The following is a 21,674-nucleotide window of genomic DNA, read 5'->3' as shown; positions in this document are numbered from 1 at the left end:
GCCAAACTGCAAGCTCTCTATGACCCTGTGAGAACCATGGTGGTCATTGGTTGGGCGGGATGGGGGACACACACACACAACTGTGGTGGTGAGTGTGGTAAAGAACTACACCCTTGTAATCTTATAATCTTGTGAACCACTATTAAATTACAAATGCAAACTTTTTAAAAAAATAGCAGGTGTTAGGGTAAAAGGCCAATCACTCCAGTGGATGAAAACAAATCCTATGATTAGTAGCCAGCATTTTTCTTCTGTAATGCACTGCAGTTAAAGATCTGTACAGGCAGCCATATAGACCAGCTACACATTAGGCACACAGGCGTGTCTGTGTTCAGTTTAATAAGAACCATGTGTTACAATCAAAACAACATCTGACCCTCATACTTCAAATAGCATATATACTTCTCAAGGGGTCTATTCAGCCAGACAGCTGTTGGGACCATTCATTCCCACATTTTAAAATTGTCTTTGGCCTAGAAAAATTGCCTATGTTTTAATATTTCTCTGGGTATTGTTTTTCACCCACTTACCTCTTTAACTTACATTTTGGGTCCCAAGCTCAAACCTCAATTGTTCTTAAGGTAGGGTCAAGCAAAATTCATTTTTTTGAGTGATATTTTAGAAGAGAAATTCAGGTTCAAGTTATTTTTTAAGATTAGGTTACTCAGGAGTGATTCGAAATCCAGTGAATTTAATGATTTCTCTGTGTAGACCAGAATAAAGAACACTTTCTTTTCATTGCAAAATATTTCCTCTGCCTCCTCAAAATACAGAAGCTTGGTTTGCTACATATTGGCAATGTGAAACAAACAAAATACAGTATGTGATTTTTAAATTCTGAATTTCCTAAAAGGATCAATTCAGTGAGAAAGGCCTTTCAGCATAGTGGTCAGAAGCCCGAGTTTGGAGTTAGACACACTTGAGGCAGAAACCTTCGAGATCAGGGGCTGAGGACTCAACCTGTTCATGTTTTACTTTCCTTATCCAGAAAGCTGCAAATTTTTACTTCAATATATTGGTGAGAACATATATAGTAAATACACAGCCTAGATCCTGAAAAACAGTAGTAAGTGTTCAAGAAAGTAGAGCTTTATTTCAAAAGACCCTTTGGACTTACTGAGAGAGAAGAGAACATAACATGCAGGAAGAGTACAGTGACTTTCAAAACTGAATAGTAAATACACAGCCTAGATCCTGAAAAACAGTAGTAAGTGTTCAAGAAAGTAGAGCTTTATTTCAAAAGACCCTTTGGACTTACTGAGAGAGAAGAGAACATAACATGCAGGAAGAGTACAGTGACTTTCAAAACTGAATAAAAGCAAAATGGAGAGGCCTCAAAAAAGTAATAATAGACATGATCCAGTTATCCCACTCTGGGCACTTACCTGAAGAAAGCTCTCCCTCACTAATTCAAAGAGATATTTACACTCTCATGTTCATTGTAGCATTATATACAAAACCCCAAAGGTCTACTGACAAATGGAATAAAAGTACAACGTGTATGTGTGTGTTTTGACTTCCCTTATATGCAGTACATTAAGAAACAAAACAAACATGAGTTAAAAAAAAAAGCAGTTGGAAATGTGGCTTGAAGATAGAGCATAGGTACTGATTATGTAGTATCTTGGGGTTCAATACCCAGTACCATCAATAAGAGTGTTGCTCTGATCTCTCTCTTTCTAATAAAATTCCTGAATTAAAAAAGTACCTCTTTTAGACTATTAGACAAAAATAAGTGGTTGCTAGAGGAGAAAGGGGGTGGATATCTAGATGAGTGAGTAAATCACATAAAAAGGTTCAATTATATAGTGAACGATGGAATTGAACATCATGATGGACTTAGTGTAATCAAAACACATGTTGATTTATAATGATGCATATCTGAATTTATATAATGAAATGGTGCAGTGTTACTTCCATAAGCAAACAAATGAAATTCCTTGTAACTAGAGAGAAGTGCAAGTAAAAAGAATGAGGCAAGATGAGGCAACTTTAGTATCATCTTGCTAAACTGTTAACCATTATAAAATGTACTTGAAATAAATGCTACTGGAAAGAATGAAGTAAAAAGATTCTTGGCATGAACTCATGGATTTGTTTCTGCATTCTTTGAATCTACTAATCACCGTGGAATATTTAAGTCTAATGTGGAGTAGATATTTACAGCTCAGAGGGAAAAAAAAAAACTTCTGAAAGATTTGCTATCTACAATTAAGACATTTTATATCTTTAAGTAAACCATCTGATAAAACCTAAAACACAACAGTTTGTGTTTATAATAGATTTAAATGGTTATTTAGAGGACAAACACATGGTCAGGCATTTCAGATTCCTGCTTAGGTTCTAGTTCTTTACAGTCTATGAGTGCAAGCCTTTTCTATTGGTATTGCTCTCATCTTAGTCAGATGTAGACACCTACCTTTTTTCTTTGGAAGTTCACATCAAGTTTCATTGAGGCACACTTGTTCAATGTATTTAGTCGTCTAAAAGAAAAAAAATGAAAAATGTGATTGCTACCAGTAATGAACCTAAATATTCTTTCCAGTTTGATAATTACTCTCTATTTACATTCCAGTTGAAAGTACAGAAACAACCAGTTATGTCTCTACAAAAGACCACAGTTACAGAAACAAGGTATGCTATGAGAGAATTCCCAACTATTGGGATAACTCTGCTGTATAGTCAACTAATCCTGTTCCTTTCCTAGTCTAGTATCATTCCATAAAAATGATGCTTAAAAGTACAGGCTTCCTTTTTCTAGTATAATTCAATCCTACTCTGAATTCTCTTTCCACCTTTCCAGGAACCAAGGGTTTCTCTTTCTTTCTTTCTTTCTTTCTTTCTTTCTTTCTTTCTTTCTTTCTTTCTTTCTTTCTTCCTTCCTTCCTTCCTTCCTTCCTTCCTTCCTTTCTTTCTCTCTCTCTCTCTCTCTCTCTCTCTTTCTTTTCTCCTCCTCCTTCTTCTTTTTAATATATTTATTTATTGGATAGACGCAGCCAGAAATCAAGAGGGTGATAGAGGGGGAGAGACAGAGAGACACCTGCAGCACTGCTTCACAACACCTGCAAAGCTTTTCCCCTGCAGGTGGGGATCAGAAGCTCAAACTCAGGTCCTTATGTATTGTAATACATGTGCTCAACTAGGTGCACCACCACCTGGTCCCGGAACCAAGGGTTTCTTTGATTTAGTCATCCATTTATTAGCCCCTTGATTAGATACTAGCTTAACCATCTATCTTGCTAACTCCCAAATCTAGATCAATTCAATTAATTAATTGCTTTCTTTCCTGTTCCTGGACTGCTGGGTATAAATGGGAAAATAACTCACATTATAGTGTTGAATTATATAGCAATGGTTGTCCTCCTAAAACTCATATATTGAAACCTCAACCTCCAATGTATACTTGAAATAATATTTGAAGTTAAATGAGGTCATAGATTGAGCCCTATGGAATCCAATGGCCAATAAGGTTGGTGTCCTTATAAGAAAAAAACATCAGAGAGCTCATAAGCTCTCAATGTACCAGGAAGAAAGATGTTCTAGAAACCAGACTGACAGTACATTGACCTTGGAAATTGCCTCCAAAACTGTGAGAACATGTATTTCTGTTGTTTAAGATGTTCAGTCTGGGGCTGGGGAGACAGCACAATGGTTATGCAAAGAGACATTCATTCCTGAGGCTCCAAGGTTCCAGGTTCAATTCCCAGCACCACCATAAGCCAGAGCTGTGCAATGCTCTGGTCTCTCTCCCTCTCTCTGTATCTCTCATTAAAATAAATAAAATAAAATAAGATGCTCTGTCTGTACTATTATTTGATGATAGCCCACACTGACCAATACATACATTTTGATTTTCACCCTTGGCCGGGTTCCTCAAATTGCTACCCAGCATTTCTTTCATTTTATTCCCCCTCTGCTTGGCTGCCAGTCTCAGATCTTCAGTTCCCCAACAGATGATAATATAAGCTACCCAATATAAATTCTTAAAATGAAGCTCTTCTTCACCATGAAAGACCTTCCTATTTTTAAAAAATAATCTTAACCTTGCTTTGGAAGATTATGTATGTATATATATATTACGTGTGTGTGTGTTTTTTTCGCCCCATTTTCCCCACAGTGCTATTGCTGGAGTGTTTGGTGTCTGCATGGATAATCCACTACTACTGGTCCTTCTCTCCCTCCCTTTCTCTCTCTCTCTCTCTCTCTCTCTCTCCCTCTCCCCCCTCCCCTCCCCCTCCCCCTCTCTCCCCCCCTCTTCCTTTCTTTTATTTGATAGGACAGAGAAGAACTGAGAGGAATGAGAGATAGAAAGGGAGAAATATAGACACCTATAATACTGCTTCCATACTCACGAAGCTTTCCCGCTGTAGGTAGGGACCAGGGAGCTTAAACCCTGGTCCTTGCACACTATAATGTGTGTGTTCTACCTGGTGCACCACCTCCCAGTCCTGCTTTTGAGATATCTTATGCATTTATTTTTATGAGAGACCAGAGCACCATTCAGTTATGTTTTGTGTTATATGCTGGACCTCGGCTTACAAGTCCTGTGCTCTATCCAGTTATTAAACTTGCTTTTGATTTTTAACACCCACTTTTTCAGTTGGAACTGTTACTCTTTCTCACCTCAGTAAACTCTCTAAGCTGCTTTCTCCTCATGCTTCTTGTCTTGAATAAACTAATGAATCAATTAGCTATATAAATAACCATAATTAAGCAAGTTACCAAGTTTTCTTCAATTCTATCTCTTCACCATACTATACTATTCCAGCATTCTTCTTTCTTAAAGTATTTAATATGCTTAGAAAATCTTTCATTTTTACACTACAAATCATCAAAATCTAATTTCAGAAAATTTTCTTTGCAAATATCACTACATTTTCTTTTATTTGGTTACTTTTTTGACACCATTATCTCAATGCATATGGCCCATAAAATTAGCTATGGTCTCTTACGTACTTTTTCTTCTGCCACTTTTGTAACTGCTTCTTTTGGTGTTTATGCAACAAGTTTGTACTGTTAATTCTTGATTTTCTAGATTGTCATTATTTGCTGACTTTGTTCTCTGAAAGATGAAATTATTTTTACTTTCCATTTCCATCCCTCCCCCCTACATTCATATCCCTTTTCCTCTTATATATTTGTCATAATTTCATGATGTTTTAGATTTACTTTTTATTTAGAAATAGATTTATGTATTTATTTATTTTGAACCAGAGCACTGCTCAGCTTTGGCTTATGGTGGTCCTAGGAGTTGAACCTCGGACTTTGGAGCCTCAGGCATGAGTGTCTCTTTGAATAACCATTATGCTCTCTACCCCCACCCTTGACAGATTTATTACTGACCACACAAATACTATTCACAGACATACAGCGTTTTAATTATTTTCCCTTCATTCTCAATTTTTCATTGTCCAGATGTTAATCAGCATCTTATCTGTGTCATTAATGCTCTATATATTCACCCCATATTTCAAACACAAACTCTGCTCCAACTATTTACATTTTGAAGTATGTTAAAACCATCCAGATAGTCTTTAATTTCTCTGGAGAAGATCCTAAGAGGATCTATTCCAGTAAGTGTTTGCTGTCACACCCCTTCTTCATGACTGACCAGATTTCTCAGAACTCAGACTCTTCATGAGAAATGTTGTGGAGCTGAATTCCATAAGAGGTCTGGAACCTCAACATTCAAAACTTAACTTGGTCTATGGCCATATCACTGTGAACATGCTCCATCCCAGAAGCTAAAATGTAGCCTGTTATGAAAATTCCTTTTTTCTTTCTTGTAAAGAAATCTCCCTTGGGAGTTGGGCAGTAGTGCAGCAGGTTAAGCGCACATGGCACAAAGCGCAAGGACTGGCAGAAGGATCCCGGTTCGAGCCCCCGGCTCCCCACCTGCAGGAGGGTCTCTTCACAGGTGGTGAAGCAGGTCTGCAGGTATCTTATCTTTCTCTCCCCCTCTCTGTCTTCCCCTCCTCTCTCCATTTCTCTCTGCCCTATCTAACAATGATGACATCAACTATAACAACAATACAAGGGCAACAAAAGGGAAAATAAATAAATAATTTAAAGTGCACTTTTAATTAAAAGTGCAGTGCTGCAGTGCTTCCATGTGGTATACTGAGGACTGGAACCTAGATTGCACACAGCACAGCAGGTGCCCTCTCCGGTGAGTTGTCTCTCCATTGCTCCCATTTTCAATAGTGCATTCCAGCTTCAGTCATGTCTACTATTTTCCAGGACCAAGGAACTTCTATTGCAACCTCTTCAGGGGGACATACTATTAGTTCTACATAGAGATTAAGGTAATAAATGGAGGACTGCACTTACTTTAAAACAGAATTACAAATCACGTTCTTCTTTAACTTACCTTCACTTTAACTCCCCACTTTTGAGGTTTATTTTTTCTATCTTCAGAATTACTGTCGTACAAATTGAATTATTTTATGAGTTTCCCCACTGATAAATATGATTTTGTTTCCTGGCACTGCAAAAATCTTTTGGCATAGATTTCTGTTTTCAGCCATTTCCCACAGACAACACATACAACACTGTTAAATATAATGGGCTATTCTAGATTAGAAATTGATTACCTAGTCTGAAGCCATCTCCAGCAGGTTCTTGACATTAGCTCCTATAAGTAGGAACCTGCCCTTTTGTCCAGTTTCATACGTGTAAACATCTCTACCTAACAGTGAAGGATGTTATGTGAAGTAAATTACATATGCATATATTGTCTTTTGCAACTTCTCATATACCTAGATAAGCTTATTTTGCTCATGTGGCAGTTCTGTAACAAATCCCTTTAGGAAGGATGTCTGCTGTTTATGAAATGTACTTACCTAACAAACTTGTTCTTACACTATGGTTTGGAGGCACAAATAAGCTACTTAGTTCTTTTTTTAAATATTCATTTATTTCCTTTTTGTTGCCCTTGTTATTTTATTGTTGTTGTAGTCATTATTGTTGTTATTGATGCCGTTGTTGTTAGGTAGACAGAAAGAAATGGAGAGAGGATGGGGAGACAGAGAGGGGGAAAGAAAGACAGACACCTGCAGACCTGCTTCACTGCCTTTGAAGTGACTCCTCTGCAGGTGGGGAGCCGGGGTCCAAACCGGGATCCTCATGCTGGTCCTTGCACTTTGCACTACATGCACGTAACCTGCTGCGCTACCGCCTGACTCCCATATGCCACTTAATTCTTATAAAATTTTTTGACCTACTACTGATATATATGGCATTAACAGGCTCATTATATTTAACATGCCTGAATACGCCTTTTATTTTCTGAAACATACATGAAGCTTATTTATTACTATTTATAGATAGAAGACTCTGATTATATTTGCCTACTACATTTGAGTCTTTTTATCTCCTTATCTCAGATGTTTGCTTATGCCTTTACTTAAGAATTGCTTCTCCACTTAGAGAAAATATTTGTAAAACACATACATCATAAACTACTTATGTCTGGAAAATATAATAAGTCAAAAATTTGACTTTAGAAATAGGCAATTGAACAGATACTTCTAGAAGAAGATATACAGATGTTAAAAAGAGGTTCAATATCATTTGTCAAAGGAGGGAAGCAAATTAAAATTGTGAGACAGAACTAGAATGCTTGAATCAGAGACACTAACAATATTGTTCTAGCAATGGTGAAGAACTGCTGGAAACTTGCAAAATGGTACACAAGCCTTGGGCTGGTGGTGGCACACCTGATTGAGTGTGCATGTTACAAGGACCCAGGTTCAAGCCCCCAGTCCCCTCTTGCAGGAGGAAAGCTTCATAAGTGTTGAAGTAGGTCTGCAGGTGTCTTTCTGTCCCTCTTCCTCTCTATCTCTCCACTCCCTTTCTATATCTGGCTGTTTCTACCAAATAAATAAAGATAATGTATATACTAGCCTCTTAATTTGTTATAAAATTAAATATATTAGCATCTGATACAATGACTCCACTATTAACTGCTTATTCAAGATAAAAAATATACATCTATACTAAGACTTGTGTTTGAATGTTCACAGTTTTATTTATAAGTTGCCCCAAAGTGGAAACAACTCAAATATCCATCAACTGGAAAGTGGATATAAAACTTGTTGTATATTCATGTAAATGCAACACAGAGGAACATGGGTGACTCTCAAAGCCATTGTGCTAAGTGAAAATAGTCAGACACATTATATGATAGCATTTACATGAGTTTAGATAAATTAAAATTATAGTGACATTTAGTGACCAACAATAGGGGACTTTCTGAGATAAAGATGATGTTTTATAACATTTTGTGATGACAAAACTCACCAGATCGTATACTTAATTGGTGAAGTTTCAATGCAAATTATGCTTTTATAAAGCGGAATAAAATACAATGGCATTAATGAAAATAGTGGAGTAAAGATCTCCAAAATTGTTCCTCTATAATAGCAATATGATTATTGACCAAAAAAATCATCAAAATCAATTTTTAAGAAAAACATAGAAATTGATAAAGACTTAAAACAATTTAAGTACTATCTCTTTAAAAAAAATGGCCAACTTAAATAAAAAAGAGTGAGCTTTGTGGTATTTGAACTTGCTCTATTTATCCCTAAATCTCTTTACTCTGATCTGTAAGAACTTTGAAAATCAACAACACAGCTAAGCCATTTGTCCTCACATTAACCTTTCAGCAACATTTGTGTGGTATAGTTTGGAATTCTCTTTTCTTGGTCTGTAAACTAAATTCTATTTCCAGAAAGAGTAATCTGTGCTTACACTCCTTTACTATGACATAAAACAAATTTTGATAATTCTGTAAAACAATGTTATTGCTAGTAAAATACAGATTTTACTTTCCAAAAAGAAAGAAAGAAGGAGGAGAATAAAAAGAGGAAGAGGGGAGTTGGGCGGTAGTGTAGTGGATTAAGCGCAGGCGGCGCAAAGCGCAAGGACCGGTGTAAGGATCCTGGTTCAAGCCCCTGGCTCCCACCTGCAGGGGAGTTGTTTCACAAGCGGTGAAGCAGGTCTGCAGGTGTCTATCTTTTTGTCCCCCTTTCTGTCTTCCCCTCCTCTCTCCATTTCTGTCCTACCCGACAACAACAATAATAACTATGACAATAAAACAACAAGGGCAACAAAAGGGAATAAATAAATATTACATATATATATGGAGGAGAATGAAGAGGAGGAGATGACCATCAAAAGAAAAGACATGGTAAACAGGAGTAGTGGATTCATCATGTAGGCACAGAGACCCAGTAATAACCCTGGTAGCAAACAGACAAACAAAAACAAAACAAAACAAACTAATAACATTACAATAAGAGTACTATGAAAACCAGCAGCCTAACAACCAGTGGAGAAGGCAGACTGGGTTTAAGCTCCTCCAATGCTCCATTATTAAAGGGCTGCATTATCTGAGCTCTCCAGCAATTCCCTGGATACTCCTTTCACAGGACTTATCTTTATTCAACTTAACTCTGAGTTCATCACTGAGAACAGCTTTTGCTTCAAGGTGTTTGTCAAAAACACTCAGTGGCAATTATTTTATGGCACTGTTTTCTGAAGTAGTGATAAGAATTGGGTCAAGTAAGATGTGAACCAAAAGGAATAAGGAACTATCTGGGGGAATGAGAAGTCTATAAGGGAACTAAACAAGCTCTGACATCTTAGGAATCTGAAAGGCCAAGTACATGTGCACAGCTGTGTTCTCATCTAGGACAGACCTGAGATTATGGTATTTTTTTTTCACCTTTGATTGACCTAGATGAACTGTACAGACTGGAAGTAAAGGTCAAAATAGAATCACTAGCTTTCTGTAGCACTGAAATTGTAGCCCAATGTACCCAAAGAACCCCATGGCTGAGGGACATACTAGTTAATGGAATGTAAGGAAATCTCTGCCTCTAATCATTTGCTGACCATTAAATTAAATTAACTGCATGGAGACCTCAAGGGTTATACACAACAAAGGACTTAAACTCTGGAGAATTAGTTGAGGATGATGGATTTAACTTGTAGGCGAGAGTATTTTGCAGACATCTGTTTTGGTGACATGGGAAACATACCTGTGTGCCAACAATTGTACTGTAAAGTACTAATCTCCCAATTAAAAAAAGAAAGAAAAAATAAAAATATTCCAATCACAAAAAAGGCAAAAGATCCGTACAGATACTTCATCAAGGAAGATTCACAGATGGCAAATAAACATACAAAAAGCTCAACTTTATACATCATTAAGAATTATAAAAAAAAAATCACAAGATAATATTGCATGCTGGTAGAATGACAAAATTCTAGAACACTGATTCCACATGCTGACAAGAATGTGGAGCAACAGCAACTATCAGTCATTGCTGGCAGGGCTGCAAAAACGTACAGCCATTCTGGAAGAAAGCTTGGCAGTTTCTTACATTAACTAAACATACCCTTAGCACAGGTTTGAGTTATCAAACTTCTTGGTATTTACTGAGATGAGCTGAAAAATCTATGTCCATAGAAAAACTTGAGCATGGGTATTTATCATAGTTTTATTAATGACTGTCCAAGCTTGGAAATAATCAAGATGTACTTCAACAGATAAATGGATAGAAAATAACAAAAATCCAGACAGTGGAATATTATACACTGGTAAAAGTATTATAAATGAAACCATCAAGTCATAAAAAAGACATGAGAGAAGGTGAAATGCACATTGTGCATTTCACACAAGTGAAAAGAGGCAATTTGAGAAGTTTATATACTATATGATTCCAACTACATAGCATTATGGAAGCAGTAAAACTAAAAAACATGAACAAGTCCAGTGGTTGCCAGAGATTAGGTGGGAGACGGGGATGAATAGATACAGCATAGAAGACTTTCAAGGCAGAAACCCACTTCCTATGAATGGTGGATCATGCCATCATACATTTGTTCAAACCTACAGAAGGTACAAGACCAAGTGTGAATTTAAATGCAAATTATGGACTTTGGGGTGATGATCACATGTCAGTGAGCTTCACTGGCTGTAAAGTATCACTCTGATATGGGATGCTGGTTGTGGTAGAGTTTGTGTATGTGACAATTCAGGGTGTGTAACTCTGTATTTTGTGTTCAATTTTGTTGTGAACCTAAAACTTCCCTAAAAGCATTAAGTTGATTTTTATTCCTTCTTTATTTATTTTATAGGGGGTGTTACACATGAAAACCATGCACTCCACCTGCTGAACCACCTCCTCAGCCTATAAAGACTACAAAAATGTCATTGTTTTATCAAGTAAAAATAATTATTTTTCTTGGATGTTGAAATTACTGATGTAAAGTGATCTGTATTTCTTTTACTCTTAACCCACTTGTTTATTAGTTCTCAGTGCTACCTACAAAATTATCATTATTGAAGTTATCTTAGAGATTCTGGATAAACAGTAAGGAGAATCCTTAAAAGTAAAAATAATTTATGATCCTACAATGCCATATATATATTGTATATATATATATATATGCCATTGTATATATATGGCATATATATTGTATATATATGGCATATATATATATAAAATATATATATTACAATGCCATATATATTACAACATATATATGTACATACACATATATATATAACTCTGAGATTGTTCCACTCAGGACAAAATGGATAGAACTGAAAGTGATTATACTAAGTGAAAGAGATAAGGAAGTAAAAGAAAAAACATTCATATGTGGAAAAAAAATAACTAAAACAAGAGAATTTGAAAAAAATAACCAAACTTAATCTTAGATTCTGTGAAAACTGGTGTTTATCAGAGGGAATGGGGGTGGTCAAGGGACTAGGTAGAAGGTTTCACTTGGTGTGATAGTACAGGAATTCTGGTGGTGGGTGCAGTGAATTGTACACACATATGTATGTATTTATACATGTGAAACTATAGTTCTAAAATATTATACTATCTTAAGTACTGTTAATAAGTCAATAAAAGATGACCAGGAATTCTAGGTACAATTTTAAATAGCATGCACATAACCATTTGACTCTTCCATTCACAAAGTCTGGATATATCAAATCATCACACTGTATAGATAAATATCTTACAATGTGACTTGCAATTACACTTCAAGAGAGCTGGTTTGTTAAGAAAGCAAAAGAAGAGAACAAGAGAAAATACTTTATGGTGGACTAAAGCTAGCTCCATATGCCCAGTACAGTGTAGTGTAGTGTTAGCCTGTGATATGTTCTGCACAATGACTGAATTCTGCAAGAATAAAAAATACACGGGACCCATATTCTAGAGAGACACAGATGCTTTTTTAAGTACTTACTGCTTCAGGTAAAAGAACATGTCATAAAACAGAAATATTCACAACTCTTGTATCAAAATCACTGTGGAATTCTACTGTGAAGTCAATCTGCATTTAAGACAAACATTTAATCTTCATATTGTTTCCCTTAACTTAATGATAAGCAACATAACACCCTTCAGGTAATTTGAATTGGTTTAACACTGGTTGCTTGGAAAACCACTGCCACATAAATAAAATTTTTTGATGATAAAATTTATTTTCTTTGCTGCCTGGGTACTGTTTCTTCCACAGATTAGAGTCTCTTTGGAGGCAAACACTATAATTTATCCCTTTAAACTGCAAAAGACCTAGTAGGAACTTTGTACATGGTAGTTTCAGTAAGTCCTTCCTTCCTTCCTTCCTTCCTTCCTTCCTTCCTTCCTTCCTTCCTTCCTTCCTTCCTTCCTTCCTTCCTTCCTTTTTCTTTCTTTCTTAATAGACTTGTCCATATAGGCCTAATCAGTGATTGACTTGGAGTAGCTGCACTAGACCTTGTATGGTCTGAGTAACAGAATTCATCTCCCACACTAAAGACGACATGCTGAGAGTAGATCTTATTTGCATCCCCAACAACCAGCACAAGCACTGGCTCAGTGAATCCACTCAGTAAATGTTTGCTAAAGCAACATTAGAACTTGGCAGACTCCAGGGACCATTTGGTCTGGCCCTTTTATTTTCAGATGAGGAGAATTAGGCTCCAGGAGGCACATTTGCTCAAAGGAGTCACACAGCAGTTAGCAGCAGAACAAGGATTTCTTCCTGCCTGGGGATTTCTTTGCCACCACACCTACCCAGGTAGATTTGTAGGAAGGAAACTGAAAGCATATGTCACATACCTAGCACACACTATTAAATAAATGCTTATTTTTTCCTTGCTCTCCAGCTTTTCCACAGAAAAAGAAAACCCAGGAGACATGATGAAGCTGGAAACTGGATTTATGTGTTCATAAAAAAGCAGTTTAGCCCTTTCAGAAGTACACAATGATACTGCTACCAGAATCTGTTGTCTTCAGAAACAGTAGTGGGACTGTGCAGTGGTGCACCTGATTACCAAGTGCAATGACCTGGATTTGAGCCCCCATCCGCCTGCACCTACCCACACACCTGCAGGAGGGAAACTTCATAAGCACATACTGTAGGTGTTTGTCTCCCTTTCTCCTTCTCTATCTCCCACTCTCTTCTCAATTTCTCACTGTCCTACCAAAGGAAAACAAAGGGGGGAGGGGGAATGGTCACCACCAGTGGTGGATTTGTCCTGCAGGTGAAAGTTGATGTTCTAATGGGTGAAATTTGAGGGTTTAATGGAACAGTCAAGAGGAGCCCAAATCTGTCCATCTAATAATATGAACAAATTTGCTAAGTGCCATGAACAATGATAGGTTCTGGGAGTGCACAAGTGGACAAGCTGTGTTCCCTCCCTTGTGGGTCTCATAATCCTGTCTATCAATGTGATGAAAAAATGCACTTCCTGTGTGGATAAGGACCAAATTTTCCAATGGCTGGTCTGTCTTCCTAAAATATTTATTTATTTATTTATTTATTGGATAAAGACAGAGAGATATCTACAGGGGTGGAGGAGACTGAGGGGGAGGGAGCCACTTGCAGGACTGCTTCACTGCTCACAAAGCTTTCCCTCTGTGGGGGGAGACTTTGGGCGTGAACCCAAGGTTTTGTGCACTATAACATGTATATTCTTTTTTTTATATTTATTTATTCCCTTTTGTTGCCTTTGTTGTTTTGTTGTTGTTGTTGTTGTTTTTAATTATTACTGATGTCGTTGTTGGATAGGACAGAGAGAAATTGAGAGAGAAGGGGAAGACAGAGAGGTGGAGAGAAAGATAGGCACCTGCAGACCTGCTTCACCACCTGTGAAGCAACTCCCCTGCAAGTGGGGAGCCAGGGGTTCGAACCGGGATCCTTACTCCTGTTGCGCTTTACGCCACATGCACTTAACCTGCTGCACTACTGCCTGACTCCCTGTAACATGTATATTCTAATGGGTGTGCCACTGCCTGGGACCAGAGGAGGGCTTTTTTTTTTTTTTTAATAGTCAGAGAGCAAGTGGGTATAACGATGGTGGGAGCAGTAGTTGGCTAGTTGTATCAAATGAGTAAGAGGAGTGAGTGTGATAAACATAGTACGCTTTTTAGACTTAGCAGTTCATGAGTACTGCTTTAGAGAACTCTGAGTAAAGAGGGTTGAGAAGTGAGGAAAACAAAGACAGGATAGGCTGTGAGCATTATTTCAAGAAATCTAGTGGGGTTGGGAAATAGCAGAGCAGCCATGCCCCCAGACGTGTATATCTGAGGCCTTAGAGGTCTCAGATTTGACCACTGGTGCTACCATATGCCAGGGCTGAGCAATGCTCTGGTCTTGGTCTCTCTCTCTCCCATATACATACATCTTTTCTTTCTTTTGTTCTTTTTTTCTTCCTTCCTTCCTTTCTTTCTTTCTTTCTATCTTTTTTTAACACAGTGAAGAAAATTCAGTGAAGAAGGGAGGACATTTTGAGGAGAAAAATGAATAATGTCTCATCACATAATACTCTCTTGAGCAAAGAAAACAAATAAATAAACAAAATATGAACTGACAGGCTATTTTCACCCAGGTTTCAGTTTAATTTAATGAACAGTTACTGAACTGCTCAACACAAGGCCATGAAGCCCGAAGCACCCACAATGCTCAACTGAACACTCAACTGTTGAGTGTATAGAAAGAAACAGAGAGGTCCTTTCAGGGCTAGTTGGAAGCAGAGTGTAATGGTGGTTGGTGTAAAACTGAGCTGTGTGGACACTGCCCAGGAGCACAGGTGGGAGGACTCAAGTGAGGACAGTTGGAGCTGGGGTGGGTAAGGGAAGGCAGAAGGTCCAGGCAGTGTAGAACAAGCAAAAGGCAGGGCAGCAACTCTACAGAGAGGGCTGGGGATTGATTGTGTGCTCATAGATAAGGGAGGGGATGATAGAAAGGGTGGCCCAGATGGGGAGGAGTCTTCCACATCCACTGTTACAGGGGTCTGGGAAGATATGCACAAAGGCCGTCTGCCTAGAGATAGACAGGAAAGCAAAGGAACACTTCAGGTCCTCAAATTTTAGTTTCCTCTCTTTCATTTAAACTATTGGGCTTTACCCTGCTCAGGTCTCCCATGCTGATTTAACAGCCAGTTTCCTGTGAGATTTCTAATGTTCTGTCAAAGGCCTGGGAGGGAAAACAAGTGGGGCTAGGAGTTCATCTCTAACATTTGCTTCTGATTAAAGCAGTAGCCTGAACTTCTCACCCTTCACTCACATGTTAGGACTGAAGGTATCTCATCTCCTTTGCTCAGCGGTGTTCCGGGTGTGGCCCTCAAAGAAACAAACTCTCAGGGATCAAAAGGGAACCTCAGGGAGTAGCAGCTCCTCCTCTCAGACAGGGGCTGTGGGGCCTGGGAAAGGTCTCCCTCATGCATGCGAGGGAGTTTACAAACAGATTCTGCAAGTAGGGCGGAAGGTTAGGCCAAACACATAGCTCTGGTATGTAATTCAGTGAGGAGCCTCTGAGGAGAAAAAGAATATAGTCAGAAATCCAGAAGTGGCTGCCATTGTGTCACTTCCAAGCCAAGGGAGGTCATGGCTCTGCTCTGCTGAGACTTTCTTTCCAGCTGCTCATGCTGCAGCTGGAATGATAACCTTTCTTCCAGCTCATAAGCCCACCAGCAACTGCCCCTGAATAGTAACTAAGGTATGGGGGGGATGGGTATCCAGAGATTTAATTAATAGTGGAAGTAAAGTATATGCAGGACTGTGTGATTTGTGTAAGAAAATGTTTTTTTCCTTTTTTTTTAAATTTCTTTAAATATTTATTTTCCCTTTTGTTGCCCTTGTTGTTTTTATTGTTGTAGTTATTATTGTTGTTGTTAGATAGGTCAGAGAGAAATGGAGAGAGGAGGGGAAGACAGAGGGGGAGAGAAAGACACCTGCAGACCTGCTTCACCGCCTGTGAAGTGACTCCCCTGCAGGTGGGAAGCCAGGGGCTCGAACCAGGATCCTTACGCCAGTCCTTGCGCTGCGCTACCGCCCAACTCCCTTTCCTTTTCTTCTTACTAGAGGGACAGAAGGACACTGAAACATGGAATTATGCCCATTTGGGTCCCTTGATAGAACATAAGATCTCACTCAGACAAGGCATGCACTCTTACCACTGAGCCATCTCCCCGGCTCCCAAAATGACTTTTTAAAATTTAATCAATTAATTAATAAATAATTGATTGGATAGAGAAAAATTGATAGTGGAAGGGGACATAGAGAGGGAATGAGAAAGATACTTGCAGTCCTGTTTGACTACTCACAAAACTTCTTCCTGGCTGGTGGGGATAGTGGCTTGAACCTGGGTCCTTGCACATGGCAAGCTGGGCATGACACCACTCAGCACCCCCTCATATATTTTTTAATTGAGATACAGTTGGCCTTAGTTTTATGTGACAGAATTATTTTAAAGTATGTACATACTACAAAATGATTACCACAACACACACAGTTAATGTATGCCTTTATATTGTTTTCCTTGTAATGAGGACTTTTAAGATCTGCTCTGTTAGGACTGGCAAAATAGGTCACTTGATTAGTGTGCTGCATTGCCATATGTAAGACCTAGGTTCAAGCCATGTGCCCATGGCATCGAAGGAAGCTATAGTCTGTTCCACTCTTATCCTCTGCCTCACTAGCTAAGGAAAAAAAAATCTACTCCAGACACAATGCTGTATATTACCTTCCACCCCAATGACTTTATATACACTATACTGTTGATGGATTGAGGTTTCAGGAACTTATCAACTAATTCGCTAAATCAATAAAGGGCAATACAGTGGCCCCAAAGTAAAGAACTGGGGTAGGAGTGTGTGTGTGTGTGTGGGGGGGGGAGGCTTGAGCTCCAGTTTCCTAGGGCTTCTCCAGATTCTGAAATTTCAGATGAATTTTACATTCACATCTGCCTGCATGAGAAAAGCTAGATGGCGGGGGGGGGGGGGCAGTGGTGCAGCAGGTTAAGCATACACGGTGCAAAGCACAAAGACTGGCGTAAGGATCCCAGTTTGAGCCCCAGCTCCCCACCTGCAGGGGGTCACTTTGCAAGTGGTGAAGAAGGTCTGCAGGTGTCTGTCTTCTTTCTCTCCTCCTCTCTGTCTTCCCCCTCCTCTCTCGATTTCTCTCTGTCCTATCCAACAACAATGACAGCAGTAACAACAACAAGAACAACAACAACAATAAACAACAAGGGGCAACAAAAGGGAAAAAACAGCCTCCAGGAGCAGTGGTTTCCTAGTGCAGGCACTGAGCCCCAGCAATACCCCTGGAGGCAAAAAAAAAAAAAAAGGAAGAAAAGTTAGATGGGATGTCCTTAGATCTTCAACTGTCCCCAACAACTGCATCCAATATAGATAATTTCAAGTGAGAACTAGTCCAAGTTGAAGCATGGGTCACAACTGGAGAGTTCAGAAAGAAGGGCAAAAACTGAAAGCAAAGCAAAAACAGCTACAGGAAGCAGGGAGTGGCCGGACCCGTGTGGAACACACATAGCCTAGATCCAAGGGTGCCTCAAGGCTCCTTCCCCTGCTGGCCCCACACATGTGGGTTCTCTAATAGCAGTCTAGCTAGTCTTTTCTTTTGCCCTTGGCCTCTGTGTGACCTCACCTGCTCTCAAGACTTTTAAGCCCTCATGTACTAACAACATCACATTTCTCTCTCCAGCTGGGCTCCCTAGCCAGCTCTGGAGCTGCACATCCAGTGGTATTTGTACTTTACCACCTGGCACCTGCTCCCTTCAGCTCATTTCACTTTCTCCTCATCAGACTCCATTCGGACTCACTTGTCTCCCTTCCATAGCTGCTTACTGTCACAGGGAAGGACATAGCCTTTAACCAGCTGCTAAGCTCAAGAGAGTCCGAACACCAGGAGTTCTGAACAACAATAGCAGCAGCAATAAAAAGCCCACTACCACTTGCTATTCATACATTCATATATGCATTAACGGTAGTGGAAAGAATCAGTGTATGACTTAACATACAGTAAACATTCAATAAGTAGCCATTGTTATTTATTCTTTATCTGGCAAAGCATACATTTAAACAGACAATGCTAATAGGTTAAATAATGTAATGCAAATACCTAATTTATATATTAATGTCAATACTGTAAACTCCTTCTTCTTCCTTGGTCTGCTATCTACTCATTTCCTGTATATTCTTTCCTGAGAACTTAGGCATGTAAAAGTCATTTGAGTAATTTGTTAAGAAAGGTACAAAAGGGAGTCGGGCAGTAGCACAGCAGGTTAAGTGCATGTGGCATGAAGTGCAAGGACTGGCGAAAGGATCCAGGTTCGAGCCCCCAGCTCCCCACCTGCAGGGGAGTCCCTTCACAAGTGGTGAAGCAGGTCTGCAGGTGTCTGTCTTTCTATCCCCCTTCTGTCTTCCCCTCCTCTCTCTATTTCTCTCTGTCCTATCTAACAATGACAACATCAGTAACAACAACAATAATAACTACAACAATGAAAAACAACAAGGGCAACAAAAGGGAAAATAAATTTAAAAAAAAATTAAAAAATAAAGAAAGGTTACAGAAGAGGCCATTTTATTTTTAAGTTTATTTTTGTAGTGGGGCTTAAACTCAGGATCTCATACATGCAAAGCAATGAACTCTACCACTGAGCTATGTCTTTAGCCAAGAGGCTATATACAGAAATTAAGAAGGGAGGAGAAGACAAAGGGGAGGAGAGAAAGAGAGCTATCTGCAGCACTGAGTCACTACTCACGAAGCTTCTCCCCTGTAGGTGGGGACCAGCACTTGAACCTGGATTCTTGCACATGGTAATAGGTGCCCTCAGTTGGGTGCACCACTGCTTATCATTCAAGGTCATTTTAAACTATATTTTTGTTGTTGTTGTTGTTGTTGTTACAGGGTAGTGAAGTGACAAAGTATAGCATTGAGGCCCTGACACCACATATGCCAGTGTTATGCTCTGTTCTCTCTAATTAATAAGTAAATCTTTAAGGAATAGTTTTATAAAAAATATTTTGATATTATGAAATCTCCTATTTTTGGCCATACCAAGTTGATTAAAGATGTCTTTTCTGTGTTTTAATTTGTTTTTTAAAAAGAAGCTGAAAGTTCAACAAAGCCAATCCAAGATTTCACGTTTTCTTCTCTGGGTAGTTTTCTGATCTTTCAAAAGGGCCATTTTTTTTTTTTTCTAGGATACCCTCTCTGACACCCTTTTCCTGCTTAGATGTAATGCTTTGACTTACAAATAATATTGTCAATTGATATAAGTTAGTAACTATTCATAACTTGAGTTTGGCACAACTGTCATTTCAAGCTAGATGATCCCATGGTGATGCACTGTAGGAGACTGGTCAGCACCCCTGGCCTCTCCACTAGATGCTAACAGCATCATCCTCAGGTGACATGTAAAAATGTCCCCAGATGTCAAGATAGGGCAATTTCCTCCTTCCCTTTCAGTTGAGACTCATACTTTAATTTGAGATCACAATATTAAAATTCTATCTCATTTGTTCTATAGCAAAGATTACCATTATTTAATATTAATGCTACTTAACATACTCAAATTAAATATGCACATTTGAGTGTAGAAGTAAATGTTTTGCTCAAACTCTCCTAATGCAACTATACTCGTTCCATATGAAAATCAACAGCAATTATACTTTGAAATACAAAGGGTAATGATAAACTGTGTAATTCCAATCAATTCTACTTCATGAAACAATACAGTTCACTGCAATTAATAAGTACTTACTAACACAAGTTAGATGGCTTAGTGACCTAACATTCCATTAGAAATTGAGAGATAAGTTTGATCATAAAGGTCTTATAGTAAGTAGTAGTCTGAGTGAATTCTGCATGCTAATAGAATATATATTTTTTCTTTATATATCTTTGAAAGACTCATCAGTTATTTATTTGTATGAGAAAAAAAAGAATATCACTCAGTTGTGGCATATAGTAGTGCAAGGGGTGAACATATTTCTTAAAAATCCTTTCCAAGGTGGTCTGGGAGGTGGCGCGATGGTAAAGCTTTGGACTCTCAAGCATGAGATCCCGAGTTCGATACCCGGCAGCACATGTGCCAGAGTGATGTCTGGTTCTTTCTCTCTACTCCTATCTTTCTTGTAAATAAATAAAATATTTTAAAAAATATTTTCCAGGAACTCTGATTTACTACAATTTGCCTTGGAAGCAACAAACTTTGCAAATTACTTGAACACCTTGGCTATTCTTATATTCAAATAGTTACAATTGCAGTTAGCCCACCTAGTCATTCAAAATTTACAACTATTAATCTACTATTAAATGATCATTATCATTATTATTATTATTTTAACAGAGCACTAATCAGCTCTGGCTTATGGTGGTTCAGGGGATTGAGCCTGGGACTTTGGAACCTCAACCATGAGAGTCTCTTTGCATAACCATTATGCTATCACCCCTCTCTACAATTAACTTTTTCATTACCCACAGGGGAAAATATTTTCCAATTAAGAATACATTTAAAAAAGTAAATTGTAATTGTGGCTGCTTCAATAATAAGACCTACACCCTTTGTTCTAGGAGTAACGAAGTTTAGAGAGTTCCTCTTTGTCCTCTGGTATTGTGGAGTTGTGAGGACAAGTGTGAGACCTAGTCTCTATCTTGAAAGTTCACATCTTCAGCCAAGACAGCGAAACTGCTTCCTGTTGGAGACCTGAAAAATCAGCTCTACAGTGACTGCTGAAACAGCTCCCTTGGATAGTGTGCTGGTTTGTCATGTGAGACATCCAAGTTTAAGCCCAGTCTCCACTGAATTGAAGGAAGATTCAGTGCTGGGGTCTCTTTCACTCTCTCTTTCTGCTTCTCTGTTTCTAGCTAAGAACAAAACCAAAATTATTCTACTCACCTTGCCAAACAGACTTATATCCTCCCTGCCAAGACAACCGCAGTATAATCTATTTTCCCAAACCAATCAAATAAATTGATACTACCTAACAAGTCTCTAAGTCCAGATCAGGACCCAGGATATTAATTGCCTATCTAGAAAAACACTTCCAGAGCACCAAGGGTGAAGAAAATTCTCAAGGGCACATTTGTAGCAGACCTTTAGTTCTCTTGTTTTCATTTGCCTACCTGAGAGTAGCTACCTGCCCTTTGGCTGTGGCTCCTTTTAGGACTTTGCATTAGTTCAAATATCTATGAGAAATGTATTGCCCACAAAAACTTCAAAAATAAAACCAGAGACCAGCTCTATACTATGTCTGTAGTGCATGAGGGAGAAAATGAAAAAAAAAATTCTCATCCCTTATGCTCTCCAGGCACCAAAACATTATGTGCTTTGTATGGGGGTGAATGTCTAATTACCTG

At 38.6% G+C, this 21,674-nt stretch overlaps 1 protein-coding gene and 1 long non-coding RNA gene across 10 annotated transcripts in view; one reads left to right on the top strand and one right to left on the bottom strand.

Moving 5' to 3' along the window:
- Positions 1-21,674, top strand: part of LOC132538640 (uncharacterized) — a 915,711-nt gene that overhangs the window by 252,885 nt on the left and 641,152 nt on the right. The gene's annotated exons all lie outside the window — the stretch shown is intronic.
- STARD13 (StAR related lipid transfer domain containing 13) overlaps positions 1-21,674 on the bottom strand; it is a 576,918-nt gene that overhangs the window by 46,661 nt on the left and 508,583 nt on the right. For all 9 annotated transcript variants that reach the window (XM_060191640.1, XM_060191639.1, XM_016186926.2 and 6 more), the window contains one exon: positions 2,420-2,483. In XM_060191640.1, coding sequence (XP_060047623.1) covers positions 2,420-2,483 — 64 coding nt within the window. The remainder of the gene's footprint in view (positions 1-2,419; positions 2,484-21,674) is intronic.

This window comes from Erinaceus europaeus, chromosome 5 (genome assembly GCF_950295315.1).
Source record: "Erinaceus europaeus chromosome 5, mEriEur2.1, whole genome shotgun sequence".
Classification (NCBI taxonomy): domain Eukaryota; kingdom Metazoa; phylum Chordata; class Mammalia; order Eulipotyphla; family Erinaceidae; genus Erinaceus; species Erinaceus europaeus.
Note: the sequence above shows the minus strand (reverse complement) of the source record. Positions and strands in the feature narration are given on the sequence as shown.